At 43.2% G+C, this 20394-nt stretch overlaps 1 protein-coding gene across 2 annotated transcripts in view; it reads left to right on the top strand.

Annotated features, from left to right (window-relative positions):
- Window positions 1-49: 49 nt before the first annotated feature.
- Window positions 50-20394, top strand: part of map4k2 (mitogen-activated protein kinase kinase kinase kinase 2) — a 27854-nt gene continuing 7509 nt past the window's right edge. Inside the window, exons 1-19 of one of the 2 annotated variants that reach the window (XM_012830807.3) lie at window positions 50-428; window positions 3546-3603; window positions 3902-3992; window positions 4952-5016; window positions 5568-5623; window positions 6525-6572; window positions 7214-7256; window positions 8164-8236; window positions 8622-8753; window positions 9388-9450; window positions 9635-9716; window positions 11297-11407; window positions 11684-11762; window positions 15609-15667; window positions 15849-15895; window positions 16391-16429; window positions 16799-16832; window positions 17811-17979; window positions 19951-20123. In XM_012830807.3, the coding sequence (XP_012686261.1) occupies window positions 336-428; window positions 3546-3603; window positions 3902-3992; window positions 4952-5016; window positions 5568-5623; window positions 6525-6572; window positions 7214-7256; window positions 8164-8236; window positions 8622-8753; window positions 9388-9450; window positions 9635-9716; window positions 11297-11407; window positions 11684-11762; window positions 15609-15667; window positions 15849-15895; window positions 16391-16429; window positions 16799-16832; window positions 17811-17979; window positions 19951-20123 (1515 nt within the window). In that variant the 5' untranslated portion in view covers window positions 50-335. Of the gene's footprint in view, window positions 429-3545; window positions 3604-3901; window positions 3993-4951; window positions 5017-5567; window positions 5624-6524; window positions 6573-6601; window positions 6772-7213; window positions 7257-8163; window positions 8237-8621; window positions 8754-9387; window positions 9451-9634; window positions 9717-11296; window positions 11408-11683; window positions 11763-15608; window positions 15668-15848; window positions 15896-16390; window positions 16430-16798; window positions 16833-17810; window positions 17980-19950; window positions 20124-20394 lie in introns of those variants that run through there. The other variant, XM_031584494.2, reaches the window with a different exon arrangement.

Raw genomic sequence — 20394 nt, 5'->3', positions numbered from 1 at the left:
AATGCCATCTTCCCACAATATCTTCAGCATCCACCAATCTAGTCATGCGCAAAAAGGCATTGGTGTTGGTGCAACTTGGAGGACCGCACAGGGTGACGCGACGTCCTCTGAAAATTGGCGCTGGAAGTTGAATGACAACGTGATTAGTGCTTTCGAACAACCACTGAGATAACTCGACAGGCTGCAACACCTGGCAGTTGTGAATGATTCATTAGTAACTGCGGATAGAGGATACGACTGGCTAGCGCCGCTGGACACAGTACTACATCGCCAGCGGTTCTGTCATACCATGACCGTCTAAGGCGTGAGAAACACCATTAAAACAAACGGCTGAAATGGATACCATCGGGGTTTCGTTTTTGGACCCTCTGGACGACTACGAGATAATTCATCGTATTGGGAGTGGCACATACGGAGATGTATTTAAGGTCAGTTGGAAAGCTAGCATTAGAAAGCTCATTTTGTCCGTTCACTGGGATTTGGGAGTTTGAGGAGGCTTCACATTTCGCCTATCCTGTGCAGGCTACGTTCCTCTTGGCTTTAGCATTTAGCTTTATTTCACATTATTTATTTCGTAATACTCTGTCGTTGGGCACTCACAGTTTCAATATATTGCCGTTCGCACATTCTTTGAAACTTTGCTTTACTCTGGAATATCTTGCGTAATTGCACTCGCCCTGTCCGCAACACAGCAGTGATTTACGACTTTTCTGCATCCTGTTGGTAAACAGTAACTATGACAGTCATTTGTTGCGGCATTTAAGAACGTTTATGAGGAAGGGCTAACAGGCAGTTGTGGTGCGTGAGGTCAGATAAGTTTCGGTGGAATAAGCTTTTTAATGGCTAACTATGAACCAAAATGTCATTCCTGCACGTCATTCTAAAGTGATGATGTCCCGTTCAACATCACCTTCACCCACAATTGCAGACAGGCACATTGAACTTCGTCATCCGCTCTCCCACATGCTTTGGAAATAAATAATGTTAACTTGGTCGGTGAAACAACCTAGAGGTTGAAGGGAATGTTCATATGGACTTTGAAAATGTACAAATGGACAGTATCACGTATACAATTACTTAATCTAGTGGGTTAAATTATTTGCAGGCTTCCACAAACCATGTCAGTATGTTAAACCTGTTGCATTGCCGATGCAGAAAAAAACATAAACGACAAGGTATCTTATTTATTTTTCTGCCCTTACACAAATTCCTTTGCTTTACTTGAGTCTGAACCATGGTGAGGACATTATGCTGCAGTGATTTCCTCTGCAAGTCTAGATCTGTAATGTACAGTTTAAAACGTAATGACTACCCCTCCAAACAATAGCCATGAGGTCATGCGTGTTTACGTTGACGCTTCTACTCTGTTGTCAACATACTGTACCCAACGTAAGGTGGCTCGATGCCAGACGGTACACATTGGCGCACTCCACGAGACCTCTTGTCCCTGGCGAGCAGCTACGCATCACGCAATCACCCGTCACAGCGACCGCGCAGTGGGCGAGCAAGCAGTGGTTTGTTACTTCATCTTGACAACCCACAAAGAGCTCCTTCAAGGAGGCTGTGTCGGGGTTAAGTTCCCTCAGCGGAAGACTTTGAGAAATGCATTAACATTCATTTCCAAAAGGTCAAAGCTATAAGTGGACACTCGTCTTTAATTAAATGTAATTCACCCCCTCAATTCAAAAAAGGTTAGTATTGATGTTAAATCAGTGTTGTGGTTCACGTCTGCAGAGCTGGTTGCTGTGCTTGTTTGGGCCTTTTGTCCTAAATCAGCCTCAGTATTATTTCAGGCACTGCAGGGAACGTTGCTGTCATGTTGGTCACAGGAAGTCCCTCGCTGTAACAGGAAAAAAACAGGACGTGATGGCAAGCTCCAGGTTTTGTCTAGGTTTTGGCTGCCTGATCAGTGGTTGTGTCTTAGATCGCTGTACACAAGGCAGACATCCAGCGCGCTGCTTCTTTAGGCTACACAGTTAAAAGGATTTGGTCTAGCTGAAGACAGACATTTAAAACAAGGATGTTCACTTTTCATGCACCAAAGTACCCACACTTCTGAATCAGTGACTAGTCACACGCCAGAGCAGGGCATATTATCACTGTCACACAACACACCACTATAATTAGCCAGCTGAACACATAATTGCTGATGCTGGATAAGGCTGTGGCTATGGCAGTCACCTCATTGTGATGTGAAAGTTTCTTTAAACCTGTAGCCCACACAGAGACAGATTGGGAACAAAAAGTTATGGGAAATGACATATTTCTTAGACAGACAGAATAGTATTTATTTTTGTTGTTAGATGTAATCATTTCTCTGTTTGTAATCTTAATCACATTTTCTTCAGCACCTTGGTTGATAAAACAGCAGGTTTCTTTTCTGGACTCAGGCACAGCAGGATGACAGCAAATCAGAGTTCCTGCCAGGCCCCAGCCTGCCTTTTCCCGGGTATTTCTCAATAATAAATGCTGATGCATCAGTCCGTAGGTGTGTGTGTGCGTGTGTGTGTGTGTGTGTGTGTGTGTGTGCGTGTGCGTGCGCGTGTGTGTGTGTGTGTGTGTGTGTGTGTGTGTGTGTGATGCATCAGTCAGTAGGTGTGTGCCCTTGGACAGGAGCCATGTTTGGTGGGTGGAGCGGCTACCCGCTGAGCACCGGCTCTCGTTACTTTCCCCAGCCCTGCCCGTCTGCTTCAGTCTGTTCACACACACACACAGACACACACACACACACACACACACACACACACACACACACACACACACACACACACACAGACAGGCACACACTGAGACAGACAGATACACAAACACACACACATACACGCACAGCAAGGTGAAAGGCAAGGTTGACCTGCGTGAAGCCGTCAGGCCTGATGACGGGGCTTGTACCAGCACGATGCCAGGTGGATTTCTAAAAGAATGCGGGAGCCAGAATGTTGATGAGCAGCTGTTGATGCACTGTGTTTAGAACTGCCTCTGCAGTTGTATTTAATCTTCACACATTCACTGAACAACAGAATTGAAACACAACAAAAATTATATTATGGCATACAATGATGGATTCAGATTCTTGATTAAGTTTCTAAGATGGCCAAGTACAAGCCACATACAGTACAATATGCTTGTGATTAGTACATTTGCCATCTTTAATGCTGTATTGGGGAATTTTATGCACACATTTATGTGAGTTATGTGAGTGTTGATAATGGCTTAAGTGAGCCAAGATAAGATATTCCTCCTAGTTTTGGTAACATTGGAACACATATCTGTATGTTTTAATCACTGGGTAGTCATTACTATGCTATTTAATCTTATGTGATATGTTATTTTATCTGGACCCTGAGTCTATAAAGAGTTGATGTAGATGGTTATCATGGTAACGATCGTTGACAAGATAACTTCACTGGATTTCTATAAAAACTGGCTCTAGAATTAATTCTAGAGCTAAAAAGTTACCAGTTGTTGATGCAGATTTGTTTTGGACATATGAAAGGCTGTCGAAGTTATAATTATTGATGGGCTCAAAAGAATCTTTTGCATTGTAGGCACGGAACATCAAAACCTCTGCAATCGCTGCTATCAAAATTGTGAAACTGGATCCTGGTTAGTAACAGCCCTCCTATTCAGACTTCTATTCATATTTGCTATTCCAAATGTTTATTCAGTGAAGGACAACATTTTGATTTAGTTTCGCCTTTTGTCCATAAAATACAATTGTCTGTCTTGGTTTCAATCCAAATTAAATAAAAAGCTAGTTTTGACAGGATTCTTGTTATGTGTTGCACAATGCAACAGTGTTTGCAGCTGTTATGTCATATTACAGTACACATGCTTAATGAGCAAGCTGACATTCATTGGTCAACTGCCCAGTCATGTGACTCCCCCTTTCCCCTGTCTACAGGTGATGACATCACGTCTATCCAGCAGGAGATCACCATGATGAAGGAATGCAAGCACAAGAACATCGTGGCCTATTTCGGCAGCTACCACAGGTGCAGCCTTCTGGAACCGGTTGCTTGTAGAACACATGGGGAGTTCCTTTTTTGCCAGGGCAGATGCTCGTGCAGAAAATGGTGCATTCCGTAGCGCACAATCCACCCCCTTTTGCCAAGGCCTTCCCTCCCTTGACAGAGGACTCCAATTCAAATGATTCCCCTTGGAAAAACAGGCCTGTACTGTTTGCAACATGCCAAGTCGACTCCCATTCTTGTCTTGGAGGTCAAGTGCCAGTGTGTTGGGGTTTGTGTGTGAGATGTTTGTTCCCCAGCCCAGTGCTATTAGGGTAGAAACTTAACTCTATTCAACTCTATTCAATTAACGTCCAAGAATGACAAATCTAAAGCGGTATGTGGTTTTTAAACATTTGCTGGTAACAGACTGAATTGTGTCATGTGACATTCTATAGTGTCAGAAGCTCAGAACATGTTTTATTATTTTGTTGCTAAATGAGTCTCTCGAAGCAAACAAAGACATTCCAAGGACTAACATAGACCTGAATTCAGACTGAGGTCTTGTATACGATAGTGGCGTGCAGGCGAGACAAATTGACCTCGATCTAAAAATCCCCCAGGCCATTTTTGTCTTCTCCTTTTCTGCTGTGTGTCTTAATGCTACCTCCAGAGCTGAACTCTCTGTTTATAGGAGGCTTGTTGGTGATAGTTGAGCTCTCTCGCCAAGCTGAATAACTCACAGCACGTGTTTAAAATTCCAACTCCATCCTGGAGGAAAATAAAGTTTATATTTCTGTGGCGATTGTTACAAATTGTGCGAAATCTGTAAGTGTTGCATTGTCCTGGCAAACAAAGGTCCTGGCAGCCAGGCATGCTCCGAAGCAAAAAGCAGCACAGAGAATAATAAACGTGCTAATAATAATAATAATAAGAGAATAACAAACGTGATAATAATAATAATTCGAGAATAATAAACGTGTGTTTCCTCTGCGCCCTTTCAGGAATACTAAGTTATGGATATGCATGGAGTTCTGCGGGGGAGGGTCGCTGCAGGACATCTACCACGGTAAGGGGTCAAAGGTCATCATGAGTGTGCCTATTGCGTGGACACATAGGAGCAGCGCTGCTGTCATCCTTGTCTCATGCACGGATCAGACTCCAGAGAAGCTATCTGTTTGTTTATTAGGTTTTTGTAATTACCTTTATAATTATTTCTAAAGTCGTCGTTTTGGGTGACCCCGTACAGTAATAACATGGCACATAACTGCGTTACTTGAACATTTATGTTTATGTGCATGCTCTCATGTGCTAAGGACTGCCTCCGGGCATAATGCCAATATATGACTAGCTGAAGATACATTCTGATTTATTTCATTTCATTATGGATTCATTTTATGTCACGTTCATGCGATTTATGGGATGTTCGTGCTATGATGTTCATGCTATTGATTGTTTTTCTTAATGTAGAAATAGCAGCACCAGTCCAGCCAAATCTGAAGAGACAGCATTTGTGTCTCATTTGTCCATGTGTGGGACAGACCGTGTGTGGGATGGGAAATAATGTTTTATTGTTTTGTTTTGTTTTTTTAAGTTAAAAAAGTGGCTTTTTTCCCACAGTGACTGGACCATTGAAGGAGAAACAGATCGCTTATGTCTGCCGGGAAACATTACAGGTACAGTAACCCCCTACAGCCAAACCTGTCTGTAGTGATGACTGTGGTAATCACACCTGTATGTAGTGATGACTGTGGTAATCACACCTGTCTGTAGTGATGACTGTGGTGATGACTGTGGTGTCTGTAGTGATGACTGTGGTAATCACACCTGTATGTAGTGATGACTGTGGTAATCACACCTGTATGTAGTGATGACTGTGGTAATCACACCTGTATGTAGTGATGACTGTGGTGATGACTGTGGTGTCTGTAGTGATGACTGTGGTAATCACACCTGTATGTAGTGATGACTGTGGTAATCACACCTGTATGTAGTGATGACTGTGGTAATCACACCTGTCTGTAGTGATGACTGTGGTAATCACACCTGTCTGTAGTGATGACTGTGGTAATCACACCTGTCTGTAGTGATGACTGTGGTAATCACACCTGTCTGTAGTGATGACTGTGGTAATTATGTCTGCTGTAGGTAGGTGTGTTGACATGTTGAATAAGGGGAAGTGTTCAATGAATGTGAAGAAGTCATATGGCCTCCCTTGTAATATGTACTGCATGTTTTGTTCACATAATCTGTAATTCTTTAGATATTAAATTGTTTAAGTTGTGGAAAGGACGCTTAACGATCAGAACCTATTGTAGTACGGTTATGCCTGAGAGGTGGCGTAGCGAGAAACCATTTTGACAACTGGTGCTGTCTGCTCATGTTTCTCCTCTCTGAGTCAGTCCAATTAGAGAACCAGAACAACCGGAGGAATGTGAACGCATGAACGTGCATGAATCATTTGCTCAAGTGGCTCTCAGTACTCATTTCTCTTTCTCTCTCTGTTTCTGTTTCTTTCTCTCTCTCTGTTTCTTTCTTTCTCTCGCTCTGTTTCTTTCTCTCTCTCTGTTCGCACAGGGCCTGTACCATCTGCATGAAACAAGCAAAATGCACAGGGATATTAAGGTAAATCCAAAATGCACAGGGATATTAAGGTAATCCAAACTGCACAGGGATATTAAGGTAATCCAAAATGCACAGGGATATTAAATGAATCCTAACTGCACAGGGATATTAAGGTAAATCCAAAATGCACAGGGATATTAAATGAATCCTAACTGCACAGGGATATTAAGGTAAATCCAAAATGCACAGGGATATTAAGGTAAATCCAAAATGCACACTTAGTCAGGCATATAGGGGCTCTGGAGACGGAAAAATACCTGATTAATGGGGGGGGGGTACACAAGTGGTTCAGGAAGCACCATTTTATATACATTTATACTGACATGTTTTGTGTGCACATTGAGTTCTCACATTATCAGGCCGTAGCGCAGACGTGGCGTGCCTGTGAGTGTTCTCACCCTGGGAATCAGTTCTGTGACCTTGGCATCCTTCAGCAGTGACTGAGCCACAGGGACATCACCATTAGCTCCACAAAGAGACACAAGAGTGAGCTGTGTGCTAGCACTGGATCAAGGGCATAGTGTGTGTGTGTGTGTGTGTGTGTGTGTCTGTCTGTGTGTGTGTATGTGAATGAGTAAGTGACCGAGAGAGAGAGTGAGAGAGAGATCGACCTCAATTTACCTGTCTTTTTTTTTACCTAGGGAGCTAACATCCTCATCACAAACAGAGGAGATGTCAAACTAGGTGAGATTCTTTGTGTTCTCGTAGCGTGAAGGTCACAGAATGGCCCTCACATGCCTTCCTCTCTCTCCTTCATTCTGAAACGACTACAGTATAAACAACCTCAATATATCATTTGAATTCACAATATTTCTATTTTCATTTGAAAGTATTTTTGGAAAGCAGTTCTTCAGAGTGTATGCTTGTAGCAGTAATGTAAGCTATTCTATAAAAAACTGTGTTTAAAGCCTTCTACTTGAGCCGAGACCTATATGGCCTTGAAAAAACACACAGATTCAGCCAGGTGTACTGAAAGTCTTGAGTGGTAGTGTATTGATCTTGTGTATTGAATCTCTTGATTGGCAGGGCATGTTTCTGGTCTATGCATTCTCTTGACGAGTGGTCTTTGTGTATGGTCTATATAAAGTCTTGACTGGTAAAGTATTTAGTTTCTTGAGTATTTAGTTTCCTTGAGTATTTAGTTTCTTGACTGGTAGAGTATTTAGTTTCTTGACTGGTAGTGTATTTAGTTTCTTGACTGCTAGAATATTTAGTTTCTTGACTGGTAGTGTATTTAGTTTCTTGACTGGTAGAGTATTTAGTTTCTTGACTGGTAGAGTATTTAGTTTCTTAAGTATTTCGTTTCTTGACTGGTAGAGTATTTAGTTTCTTGAGTATTTAGGTTCTTGACTGGTAGAGTATTTAGTTTCTTGACTGGTAGAGTATTTAGTTTCTTGAGTATTTAGGTTCTTGACTGGTAGAGTATTTAGTTTCTTGAGTATTTAGGTTCTTGACTGGTAGTGTATTTAGTTTATTGAGTATTTAGTTTCTTGGCTGGAAGTTCAATCTCTTGAATTGTAGTGAATGACTCTTGTGAGTTTCATGAATGTACCTCTGGCTAACCCTGCTACAACACTGACCTCTCTCCCAGCTGACTTCGGTGTTGCCGCGGAGATCAGTGCTTCTGTTGCCAAGAGGAAGTCTTTCATTGGAACTCCCTACTGGTGAGCTGGACGATAAGGGCTCTAGACCTCTAGACCTCTCTCTCTCTGTCTCTCTTTCTCTCTTCCCTTGTATCTCTCTCTCTTCATTTTTTATTCATCACCTACCTGCTCTTGCACAAAGAACCTGTGATAAACCAAGGTGCTGTTGTTGACCACATCGGTGACATTTTCTATCTTAAAACCTCGGTGCCCTTATATGCAGTGAGATTCAGCTTAGCGTCACCATCTCTTTTTCGTTTTGCTTTGTGTGGTATTGTCTTGAGCTTTTTTTTTTTCTTTGTTTGTTCTTGTTCCCATTTTGTGTTGTTCTGAGGTTTCTTTTCTTTTCTTGTGTTTGTTTATTGGTTTGCCTGAATTTGTTTGTTTGTCTGTCTGTCTGTCTCAGGATGGCTCCGGAAGTGGCAGCGGTGGAGAAGAAGGGCGGCTACAACCACCTGTGCGACATCTGGGCGGTGGGCATCACCGCCATCGAGCTGGCCGAGCTCCAGCCGCCCATGTTTGACCTTCACCCCATGAGGTCAGACACAGACGCGCGCTCGCCGACAGCCTGACAGAGGGTCGAGCTATTTTTAGGGAGGTTGCCGCGACAACGCGATCATAATTAGCTTCCTGTGATTAATCGGTGGGAGGGGATGTTGAAATTCGGATTAAAGTTTCATGAATAGCCCGGATACTGAGATGGTAATTCATTGATTTGCATAGTGACTGTGCAAAATGTGCGTTTGTATCTCGAGTTATGATGAGCTTTGAGCTATCCAGGGGGTGCCTATGACTCTCACTGTCACTGGCACTGATGTCTCAACTTCACATCGAAATTCAATGTTTAAAATGACTGGTGTAACCCAATCCACATGTTATATGATTAGTGGATTTCATATGGTATATGATTTGAAGACTCAAGAAACAATCAGTAATAGCTCCTAAAGTTAATATTGAAATCGTTGTATCAGGGTTGGTGTGTAAGATTCTCTGACTCCTCCTGTTTATAGTAAATGTGAAATGCTTAAGGAGTTAGAATGATGAGTGGAACCACTTAGTATGACACATGAGCCACTATTTCCCAGTCTGCGGTAGTAGTTAGCGTGACTCATTTGAAACTACAGTACACAAGTCACTTGTTGTTCCTGACATGCATATTGTGTGTGATTCAGGGCGCTGATGCTCATGTCTAAGAGCAGTTTCCAGCCGCCCAAACTCAAAGACAAAAGCAAATGGTAAGACCATGGTTACATGGGAAATACACTCCTAGGAAAAAGCAATGAATCATTTTCTTTGTAAATGTGGAGAACAACATTGCAAAAAGACAAACTATGTTCATATGGTTCAGAAATCGTGCCTCCACTGCGAGTAGAGCAGAGGGGCAGATGCTGAAAACGTGTCACTTCCTCTCTGTTGCAGGTCTGCAGGCTTTCACAGCTTTGTGAAGATGGCGCTCATTAAGAATCCCAGAAAAAGACCTACTGCAGAGACACTCCTTCAGGTAAACACCACCTCCCTTACGGCCCAGGTGTAGTTCAACCCCACCTCCCTTACCGCCCAGGTGTAGTTCAACCCCACCTCCCTTACCGCCCAGGTGTAGTTCAACACCACCTCCCTTACCGCCCAGGTTTAGTTCAACACCACCTCCCTTACCGCCCAGGTGTAGTTCAACACCACCTCCCTTACTGCCCAGGTGTAGTTCAACACCACTTCCCTTTCTGGGCAGGTGTGGTTAAACACCACCTCCCTTACCGCCCAGGTGTAGTTAAACACCACCTCCCTTACCGCCCAGGTGTAGTTAAACACCACCTCCCTTACCGCCCAGGAGTAGTTAAACACCACCTCCCCTACCGCCCAGGTGTAGTTAAACACCACCTCCCTTACTGCCCAGGTGTAGTTCACTCTTGGGAGATCTTTATTAAGGCTGCAATATTTTTTTTTGTCCTGAATCATTAAAACTATGTGACTCTGAAGGGATAATAAAAATGAAATTCATGCCCATAATTCCAGGGCATTCTGTTTCTTCGTATGAGGCTTTGTTATTGTATTATTGTCTTTTTAAAACATTTTGCTAATACACTAAAACACCAGTACTAGTACTAAAACATGTGCTGTACATAAAAGCAGAAAACCCCCTAAAAAAAAAAAAAATGCATGAAATGCTCATGAATAAATACTGTGACATACTGCTGTTTCCATGACCCGACAGAATTAAAGCTAAAGGACTAGTATTTAGCAGACGCTCTTATCCATAGCTAACTGCACCACCGTGCCACATCAAATAGTATATAGAGTTGTATGGTTATGTAGCTGGTCTATAAACCTTTACACAAAAGCCTTTAATATCTCACTCATCAGTTGACGTGTGTGGACCTGACTACTGTACGTAATCTCTGATTCTGTCCAGGAGGCACTAATTAAAAGATAACAGGCATTTTTCGTTTCAAACAACTGTCCAGAGAGATTATCTGGGATTGGGGATTAGGGATTATGGGGGGGGGGATTTTGTGATTATGACATCAAGGAACCCGAATAAATATAAAAAAACTAAACTTGTGATGAGTTGTTGTGGTTTGAATGTTGATGTGAGGTCTGAGATAACAAGCTTAAGGGGTCACCAGAGGTCACCTGAGAGGTAAATGTAGATGACCAGGTGAAATTAGAGGTGACCTGGTTAATTCAGGTTACCAGGTGAGATCGTACATGACAAGGTGAGATATTATATTATCAGATGAAATAAGGCAACCAGTTGAGATGAGGTGGCTAGCTGAAATTGTATCTAACCAGGTAAAGTCTTGATCTAGATGACAGGTGAGCCCTTATGTGAGTGTTATGACCAGGCAAGGTCAGAGGTCAGAGGTCACGAGGTGATGGAGTGAACCCTTGTCTTTCTCCATAGCACCAGTTTATGACCCAGCTGAGGTGTTAGATGACAAGGTGAGATGTTAGGTGACCAGATTCGGTCTGAGTCGACCGGTTGACTGAGGTGACCATGTGAAGTCTTGAGGTAGCCAGGTGAGGTTCGAAGTGTCCAGGTGAGATGGGAGGTGATGGAGTGAGCTCTCGTGTCTTTCTCCGTAGCACCGGTTTGTGACCCAGCTGCTGACCAGAAATCTCATCATAGAGCTGCTGGACATGGCCAACAACCCAGACCTCCACAATACACAGAACCTAGACGAGAACGACCTGGAGGTGAGGGTGATCACACACACACACACACACACACACACACACACACACACACACACACACACACACACACACACACACACACACACACACACACACACACACACACACACACACACACACACACACAGTAACAGCAAGTAAATTACAATCTAAAATGAGAAGACAGATCTAATGTTGTGTGTGTGTGTGTGTGTGTGTGTGTGTGTGTGTGTGTGTGTGTGTGTGTGTGTGTGTGTGTGTGTGTGTGTGTGTGTGTGTGTGTGTGTGTTTCTGCAGACTGGAGATGCTGCTCCTGATAAGATTCAGTCAGAGGGGAAACACTTGACAGTCGCAAAGACGCTGTCTGAAGAACAATGTGAGTGCACAGTGAACTCTCTCTCTCCTCTCTCTCTATTCTGCTCTCCCTTCTCTCTCTCTGTCTCCCTTCCATCTCTCTCCCCCTCTCGCTCTCTCTCTCTCCTCTCTCTATTTTGCTCTCCCTTCACTCTCTCTCTCCCTCTCTCTCCTCTCTCCCTCCCTCTCTCTCTTCTCTCTCTCTCTTTCTCTCTTATGAGTGCAATCACAATCACAGGGTTTCTCTCTTTGTAACTCCCAACCATACATATTTGCTCACACACTGTCATACAAACACACACTCACTCACACTCTCACTCTCACACACACACACTCACACACATACACATTCACTCACACACTGTCTTAAATGCTCTCCCTCCCCATAGCTTCTGTTGATCATTTGCAATGGAAATGTCTTCTCAGTTTTTGACATTCCACCTAAATTATTCAGACATATTTGGGGCTTTTCCAGCCCTGTGTGGATGCATACATCTGACTCTCATACTCTACAACCATGTTTTCACTCTCTAGTCCTCTCTAGAAGTGATTTAAACAAAAGCCTTTACACTTTGCACTTAGATATATATGTGTGTGTGTGTGTGTGTGTGTGTGTGTGTGTGTGTGTGTGTGTGTGTGTGTGTGTGTGTGTCTGTGTGTGTCCATTCAGAGTTTACGGGATAATGTCTCTAGAGATGAAGTCAGTCCCTTGCAGTTTGATGCACTGTATGGATCTGGGTGTTTGTGTGTGTGGGTGGGTGGAGGGCTGATGTCAACACAATGCTGGTTAGTTTATGGAACAATGCATGTGTGTGTGTGTATGTGTGTCTGTGTGTGTGTGTGTGTGTCGGTGCATGTGTGTGTGTGTGAGAGCAAGTGTTTCTCAGCCCCATACTGTCTGTAATGTATGGAGGTGTGAGGGAGGACTCATGTGTGTGTGTGTGTGTGTGTGAGATCCATTGTTTCTCAGCCCCTTACTGTCTGTAATGTATGGAGGTGTGAGATAGGACTCCGGAGCCTGGCGTTAACAAGGCGTTCTTTCAGCCAGGCCTGCTGATGTCACAGGGGGCAGGGCACATAGAGGTGGCACTGTGCTGCACGCTGCCCTGGCTATGCCACTGGCATGATCTATGCCATCCTCTGTCTCTCACAGCCAACCCCCCACACACCCACCCACGCTCATACACATATACACACACACATACACACAAACATACACACACACACACACACACACTCATACACACACACACATACACACGCACACACACATACACACAGACACACACATACATACAGACACGCACACACAGATACATACAGACACACACACACACACGCCCTCCAAAAGCCTTTACCATGTCCGCAGTAGTGCCAATGAATAGAAAATCTAATTTTGATCGTCAGACACATGGAGATTAGCTAATCAAATGATTCTATTTCTACATCAAGGGCGTAATCGATCGGAAACCCCAGTGGCTCTCTGGGTTTGTCTGATAGCCTGTACCTGACGGTAAAGCCAGCAACCTTAAGCAGGGTAAATACTCCTATTCACTTCACTGGGGCAGTTAAACAGGGTAAATAGGCCTACTCACTTCACTGGGGCAGTTAAACAGGGTAAATAGGCCTACTCACTTCACTGGGGCAGTTAAGCAGGGTAAATAAGCCTACTCACTTCACTGGGGCAGTTAAGCAGGGTAAATAGGCAAATATTCACTTCACTGGGGCAGTTAAGAAAGGTAAATAGGCAAATATTCACCTCACTGGGGCAGTTAAACAGGGTAAATAGGCCTATTCACTTCACTGGGGCAGTTATGTTCACCTTAACCACATTTTGCTTAATAATAATCTTATAACCGTAAGCTATAACTTGCAGGATAGGTTATGCAAGAAATATGGTTTCACATCGACCTGACTAGCAACAGTAAGCAATGTATTTCTGTTGTCACTTTCTTCTTAGAATGCTTGAAAATTGTGCATTTAAAAGTTAATCTTTAGTTTGTTGTCTTCAGTTTTGTGTCCTTACTTCTTTAGTTTCATGTCCATGGTTGCAAAGCAGGACAATTTGAGAGTTTTTGATTGCATCATATTAGAATAACGTGGTGTCAAGCACGATTGAGCTGCTATGGCAGACGGGTAGGAGTTGGACATTATCTATTCATGTTGAGTAGAGTTGCCATACAAGATGCCCACCCCTGACATCAGGGTCGAGGTCAAACTGATTTGAAGACGAAGATTATATAGGCATTATATAGGATTATATTTGTGTTTGTAACATAGATTGTTACTGAAAGATGCGCCATTCTGTTTTGAAAATGTCTGGTAAAATAATTTTTTTCCAGACAGCGGGCTGACAAGAAAGAATTCTAGCGGAAACCCTAACACAGATGTGCATGTTCTCTCTCTGTCTCTCTCTCACACACACGCACGCATACACACACACACACACACACACACACACACACACACACACACACACACACACACACACACTCACACACACGCACGCATACACACACACACACACACACACACACAAACTGTGTGTGTGTGTGTACTGTGTGTGTGTATGCATGAGCACACAAACTGAAGAGCTATTGTAACAAGAGCACTTTGTAGCGTAGCACATACTGTCACAATGCAGAGAGAAGAAGACACTCAGGAACACATGACCTCTGATGGGTCTTAACAGAGAGCGCTGTATCACAGACACATGCACATCATATCACACAAACAGCCATGAGCGTCCATGTTCATAACCTACGACAAAACAAACACATCGGAGGGTCATTCATCTCGTGGAATGCTCTTTGGCGCAAACAGACGCATGGTTTAGAAGTGCATGGCGAAGGTTAATACCTGAACAGAGTTAAAGAGAGATCAGTCGTTCAGTAGTTCAGTCGTTCAGTCGTTTAGTAGTTTAGTAGTTCAGTCGTTCAGTAGTTTAGTAGTTCAGTCGTTCAGTCGTTCAGTCGTTTAGTCGTTCAGTAGTTTAGTAGTTCAGTCGTTCAGTAGTTTAGTAGTTCAGTCGTTCAGTCGTTCAGTAGTTTAGTAGTTCAGTCGTTCAGTCGTTCAGTCGCTCAGTAGTTTAGTAATTCAGTAGTTTAGTAGTTCAGTAGTCAATCATGTAAGAGAGTGATCAGTGATGTTTGTTCCACTCCCTTCTTTAAAGTGGACTAGTTTGTTAGTGTGACACTAAAGCACCAGTCTGGAGATGTACGAGTGTTATGTGACTGTGTGTGTGTGTGTGTGTGTGTGTGTGTGTCTGGAGTCTGGAGATGTACGAGTGTGTTATGTGTCATGTGTTCTGGGAGAATGGCTATGATTGAAGGAGATGAAGGCATATGCAGGAGGAGTGTGGGTGTGTGTTTGTGCGTGTGTGTGTGTGAGTGTGTGTTTGCGTGTGTCTGGAGTCTGGAGATGTACGAGTGTGTTATGTGACATGTGTTCTGGTAGACTGGCTATGATTGAAGGAGCTAAAGGCATATGCAGGAGTGGAGTGTGTGTGTGTGTGTGTGGGTCTGGAGATGTAAGAGTGTGTTATGTGAAATGTGGTTTGGTAGACTGGCTATGATTGAAGGAGCTGAAGGCTTATGTAGGAGTGGAGTCTGTGTGTGTGTGTGTGTGTGTGTGTGTGTGTGTGTGTGTCTGGAGTCTGGAGATGGAAGAGTGTGTTGTGTGACATGTGTTCTGGGAGAATGGCTATGATTGAAGGAGCTGAAGACGTATGCAGGAGTGGAGTCTGTGTGTGTGTGTGTGTGTGTGTGTGTGTGTGTGTGTGTGTGTGTGTGTGTGTGTGTGTGTGTGTGTGTGTCTGGAGTCTGCAGATGGAAGAGTGTGTTGTGTGACATGTGTTCCTGTGCCCCAGTTGACCAGGTGAAGTTTGGCTTTCCACGGAGGAAAGAGATGGAGCCCTACCCCGACCTGGTGAGTGCTGCCTCTGTGCGTCCCCTTCCACTCTAATACATATGTGATATAATAATACATATATGATGTGTGTCCCCTTCCAAAAGAAATGCACTCTAATACATATATAATAATATAATCATACATATATGTTGTGTGTCCTCTTCCAAAGAAAATGCACTCTAATTGGTTTCTTATTTAGGGTTCTTATGACGACTGGAGCATCTCTGGAGATGAGGCTGAATCACCGTAAGATGATCTAATCTATGCTTTTGACTGACAGATTTACACGATTACAGTTTGTAAACAAGCATGCAGTCTATGGGCCCACAGACTAAACTAGATCATATTTACTAACATGGTCTTTAGGTCTTCTTGCTCTTAAGTATAACCTTAAAAGAGTTTTAAGTAGGACTTTCCCAAAGACTTTCCATGTTACCTAGAGCATAGTGCTCCCCATAGATATAGAAATGTAGATACCTCATTGGCCGCTGATGTATGTGACGCTACGTTTTTTATATCTATGGTGCTCCCTATACATTGACGCCATGTCTCTGGGTGACCTGATTCCTATTTCCGATTCTGATTCTGATTCTGTCCCTGGTTAACCTAGTTCTGATTCTGTACTGAAACTGTGGTGGTGGAACTAGACTCGCTGATTTGCTGACAGTACAGTGACATTTGCTGGTGTGATGAGAACAGGCGGTCCCATTGAGAGATAAACATCTGTGCTTCCTACCACAGGAGTCTGCTGGAATGTGTGGAGGAGGCCCTGCAGCAGAGGTAGGCAACTGGCTCCTAGTTGGCTCTGGCCGCACGCCATTCTGGCTCAAATGGAGCAGCAGTTGCACAAAAATAGGAGATTTTTCAGTGCAACCAAGTGCTTTGTGTTTATGTGTTATTTTGACTCCCGACCGGCTCCAGCCACATGCCATTCCAGCTCAACTGGAGCAATAGCTACGCCAAAATAGAAGCCTTTTCAGTGCAACCAATTGCTTTGTTTTTATACTGCATGTTTTTTTAATCAGTGTATTTACATGTTTTTAATCAGACATCGCTAATGACTCTCTCTCTCTCTCTTTCTCTCTCTCTCTCTATTTCTGTCTCTCATCTCCCTCCCTCCCTTTCTCTATTTCTCTCTCTCCCTCGCAGGAGTCTGACCATTAAGAGAGTGTTGTCCTCTGAGGTATGTTCAGCCCTCTATGACAGCTCTGTTCAGGATGACACTAATGCGTCTCTGATGCCATAAACCAGAATAGTTGATCTGAGGGTAAATTTGAGGGGATAAAATGACTGATCCTATCATTGTGACAGTCTAAGTTTGACCCCAGCTTGTGTGAATGTGTACTACTGACAATGCACATGTGTACCACTGATGATGAAGTGTATTACTGCTAATTCCTAATTGGATGTGGATGTATAGAGCCTGTTATATGTAGTGTGAGTGTGTGACTGGTGGTATTTGCGTGCATGTGTGTGTATAACTGATGATATTAACGTGAGCGTGTATGACTTAATGATACCCATATGGAAGTATTAGTGTGATTGATGATAGGTATGTAATGTCATGTTCATGTTAGTATGTGTTTGCTGATGTATGTGAGTGGATACGGCCATTGATAATCCTCTGAATGTGTTTACTCTTATGAAATGGGGTAAAGGTAGTTTAAGAGGCAGGAGGCTGTGTGTGAGTGTGTGTGTGTGTGTGTGTGTGTGTGTGTGTGTGTGTGTGTGTGTGTGTGTGTGTGTGTGTGTGTGTGTTCTTGTGTAGTGGGGTAGAGGTCTTAGTGACAGTAGGCTATTTAACTGTTGACATGTGTGTGTTCTTTTGTAGTGGGGTAAGGGTGGTTTCAGGTGGAGTGGGCTGTTTAATTGTTGATATGTGTGTGTGTTTACGTGTGTGTGCTCATGTGTAGTGGGGTAAGGGTGGTTTCAGACTCAGTGTGCTAATTGCTTGTTGATGTGTGTGTTTATGTGTGTGTGCTGGTGTGTAGTGGGGTAAGGGTAGTTTCAGACTCAGTGTGCTGTTGCCTTGTTGATGTGTGTGTTTATGTGTGTGTGTTAATGTGTGTGTGCTGGTGTGTAGTGGGGTAAGGGTAGTTTCAGACTCAGTGTGCTATTTGCTTGTTGATGTGTGTGTTTATGTGTGTGTGTTTATGTGTAGTGGGGTAAGGGTGGTATCAGGCGGAGTGGGCTGTTCAACCCCCCCCCTGCATCCAGCACCGCGTCTCTCCCCGCCATAGGCTCCTACCCCCCCACCCTGGAGGACAGAGACCTCACACTCAAAGCCAGCGCCACTATGGGCCTTGACGCCACCCTCAGGCCACTCTCAGGTACTACACGCTGTGACGCACCGGCTCAAAGTACGCAACATGAATTGGGAGACCACGCACAATTTCAATAATAATAACTTAATTTAATAAAGATTAGTATAAGGTTTAACACAGACTAGCAAAAATGCAAAGGTAAAGCATTAAAGATTAGATAAGTGTGGTGTACGTCAGTGTAAAGGAATAACCAAAAATGTGGTGTGGATCAGTATAGGAGAAACCAACAAAACACAACAGAAGCCAGAAGCCGCGAGGAGGAGAGAGAGACCGCCATGTTGGAATCCTAGCCCTTTTATCCTCCAGCCAATCACGCGCACCTGATCAGAAACAAGGGACAAAACCAATATTCCCATCTACCCGTGGGCGGGGTTAGCTGGGCCGTCACATATCCCCCCCCTTAAAACAGAAGCCCACCGAGATGGGATTCTGTCATTTAGCATACATCCAAATAACCTTCAACTAAAGCCCACAAATATAAACCCTCAAATATGACAAAACACTTTATTCACCATCCTCAGTCAAACTGTCACATCCACTCTGACACACACACACACGCACACACACATACACATGCACACACACGCACATACATGCACACACACATACACACGCATACATATACACACACACACACACATCCGCACACGCACAAGCACACACGCACGCAGTACACACACACACACACACACACACATGCACCCACACACACACACACGAACACAAACACAAATACACACGCGCACACACATACACACACACACACACACACACACAGCAGTTTTCACTGTCAGGTATTATTTATGATGTATGTTATAAATAAGCAAGTCACCGAGTTCAAGTCAAACATTATTTATAATTTATAATGCGTTTTTAAATGAATAAATTGCTCTGCAGTTAACCAATTAAGTTCAGTTTAATTAGTGTTCTTACAAGAGTCAAAATTAGTAACATGTGTTTTAATCAACAACAAATGGTGACCAGATTGCTTCACAGTAAGGCCCAATCTTTTTTAGAATATAAATATGTGGCTTATTTTTGGCCATGGAATGTAGTCACATATACAGTACCAGTCAAAAGTTTGGACACACCTTTAATTTTTTTGAGAAGTTTTTTCTTTACTTTTATTATTTTCTACATTGTAGATTAATACTGAAGACATTTAAACTACGAAAGAACACATATGGAATGATGTACTAAACAAAAAAAGTGTTATCTACCATGTATAAAATAATAAAAGTAAAGAAAAAACTTCTCAAAAAAATTAAAGGTGTGTCCAAACTTTTGACTGGTACTGTATATGTGACTACATTCCATGGCCAAAAATAAGCCACATATTTATATTCTAAAAAAGATTGGGCCTTACTGTGAAGCAATCTGGTCACCATTTGTTGTTGATTAAAACACATGTTACTAATTTTGACATGTTACTAAAATGAGAAGGTGTGTCCAAACTTTTGACTGGTACTGTATATATGACTATATATACAGTATATGTATATTCAATATGACTTGGCATATATATATATATATATATATGCCAAGTCATATTGAATGCAACCCAGTAAATCAGGTCTTTAGACACACCGGAGATCACGTGTATTACCTGCATATCAGTAGTGTATGAGGCACATGTCATATCTGAAAAGCATGTCACTTTTCAAAGCGGGGATGTACTGTGGAGTTATTGGTGCAGTCTGTGATTCTAAACCAATACAGTTTTTGTCAGATAAGGCGTATTTCTCCCCACAGTCCCCTAGCTGTCTGTTCTGTGTTTGCGCTCAGAAGAACTCTAGTGTTTGTACACAGTCCTGTAAATGGGAAACAAGCAGAGTTGTCTATCAACGATGTTGCGTCAGCAGCAGTGAATTTAGGGGTGTATTGAAGTGGCTGTTGTGTTCAGATATCAACCATCTTTCTACAGAAACACGGACTGCACCTTTTAAGTAGTGTTTAAAGTTCTCGTTTTCTACACAGTCCTGTCAAGGTGCTCGGCTAGTCAGGATGTCCGAGACTGGTGCAGTGACCCCGACCTGCCTGAAGGGGGCGATATACAGGAGGAGGAGAGCTCGGAGCACGGTACCTCCCCCCCCAAAGACACCGGCCTCTCCCCAGAATGGAGCACTCTGAGGCGGAAGAAAGAGGAGTCGGTGAGTGGACCCTGGTCCGGTCCAGTGTCTGTCTGGGATGGGCCTTGTCACCGGGGACAGCAGTGTGCTCCAGTGTATTTTGTTGAGGGCTAATTCATTCTGCTGTTTAGGTCATGTTGGCGTGTTGCGTATGGCGTGATGAAAAAGTAACACATTACATCAATTTCAATTGAGTTGACGCTAATTTACACTAAAACTGGAATTTGAGGACTTGTTTCCGTAACAAAGCAACACAAACTAATGTTTTCTCCCATATCTCATTTGTTCCCTC

The sequence above is a fragment of the Clupea harengus genome, chromosome 18 (genome assembly GCF_900700415.2).
Source record: "Clupea harengus chromosome 18, Ch_v2.0.2, whole genome shotgun sequence".
Taxonomy (NCBI): domain Eukaryota; kingdom Metazoa; phylum Chordata; class Actinopteri; order Clupeiformes; family Clupeidae; genus Clupea; species Clupea harengus.
This window is presented reverse-complemented; position numbering and strand designations above follow the sequence as displayed.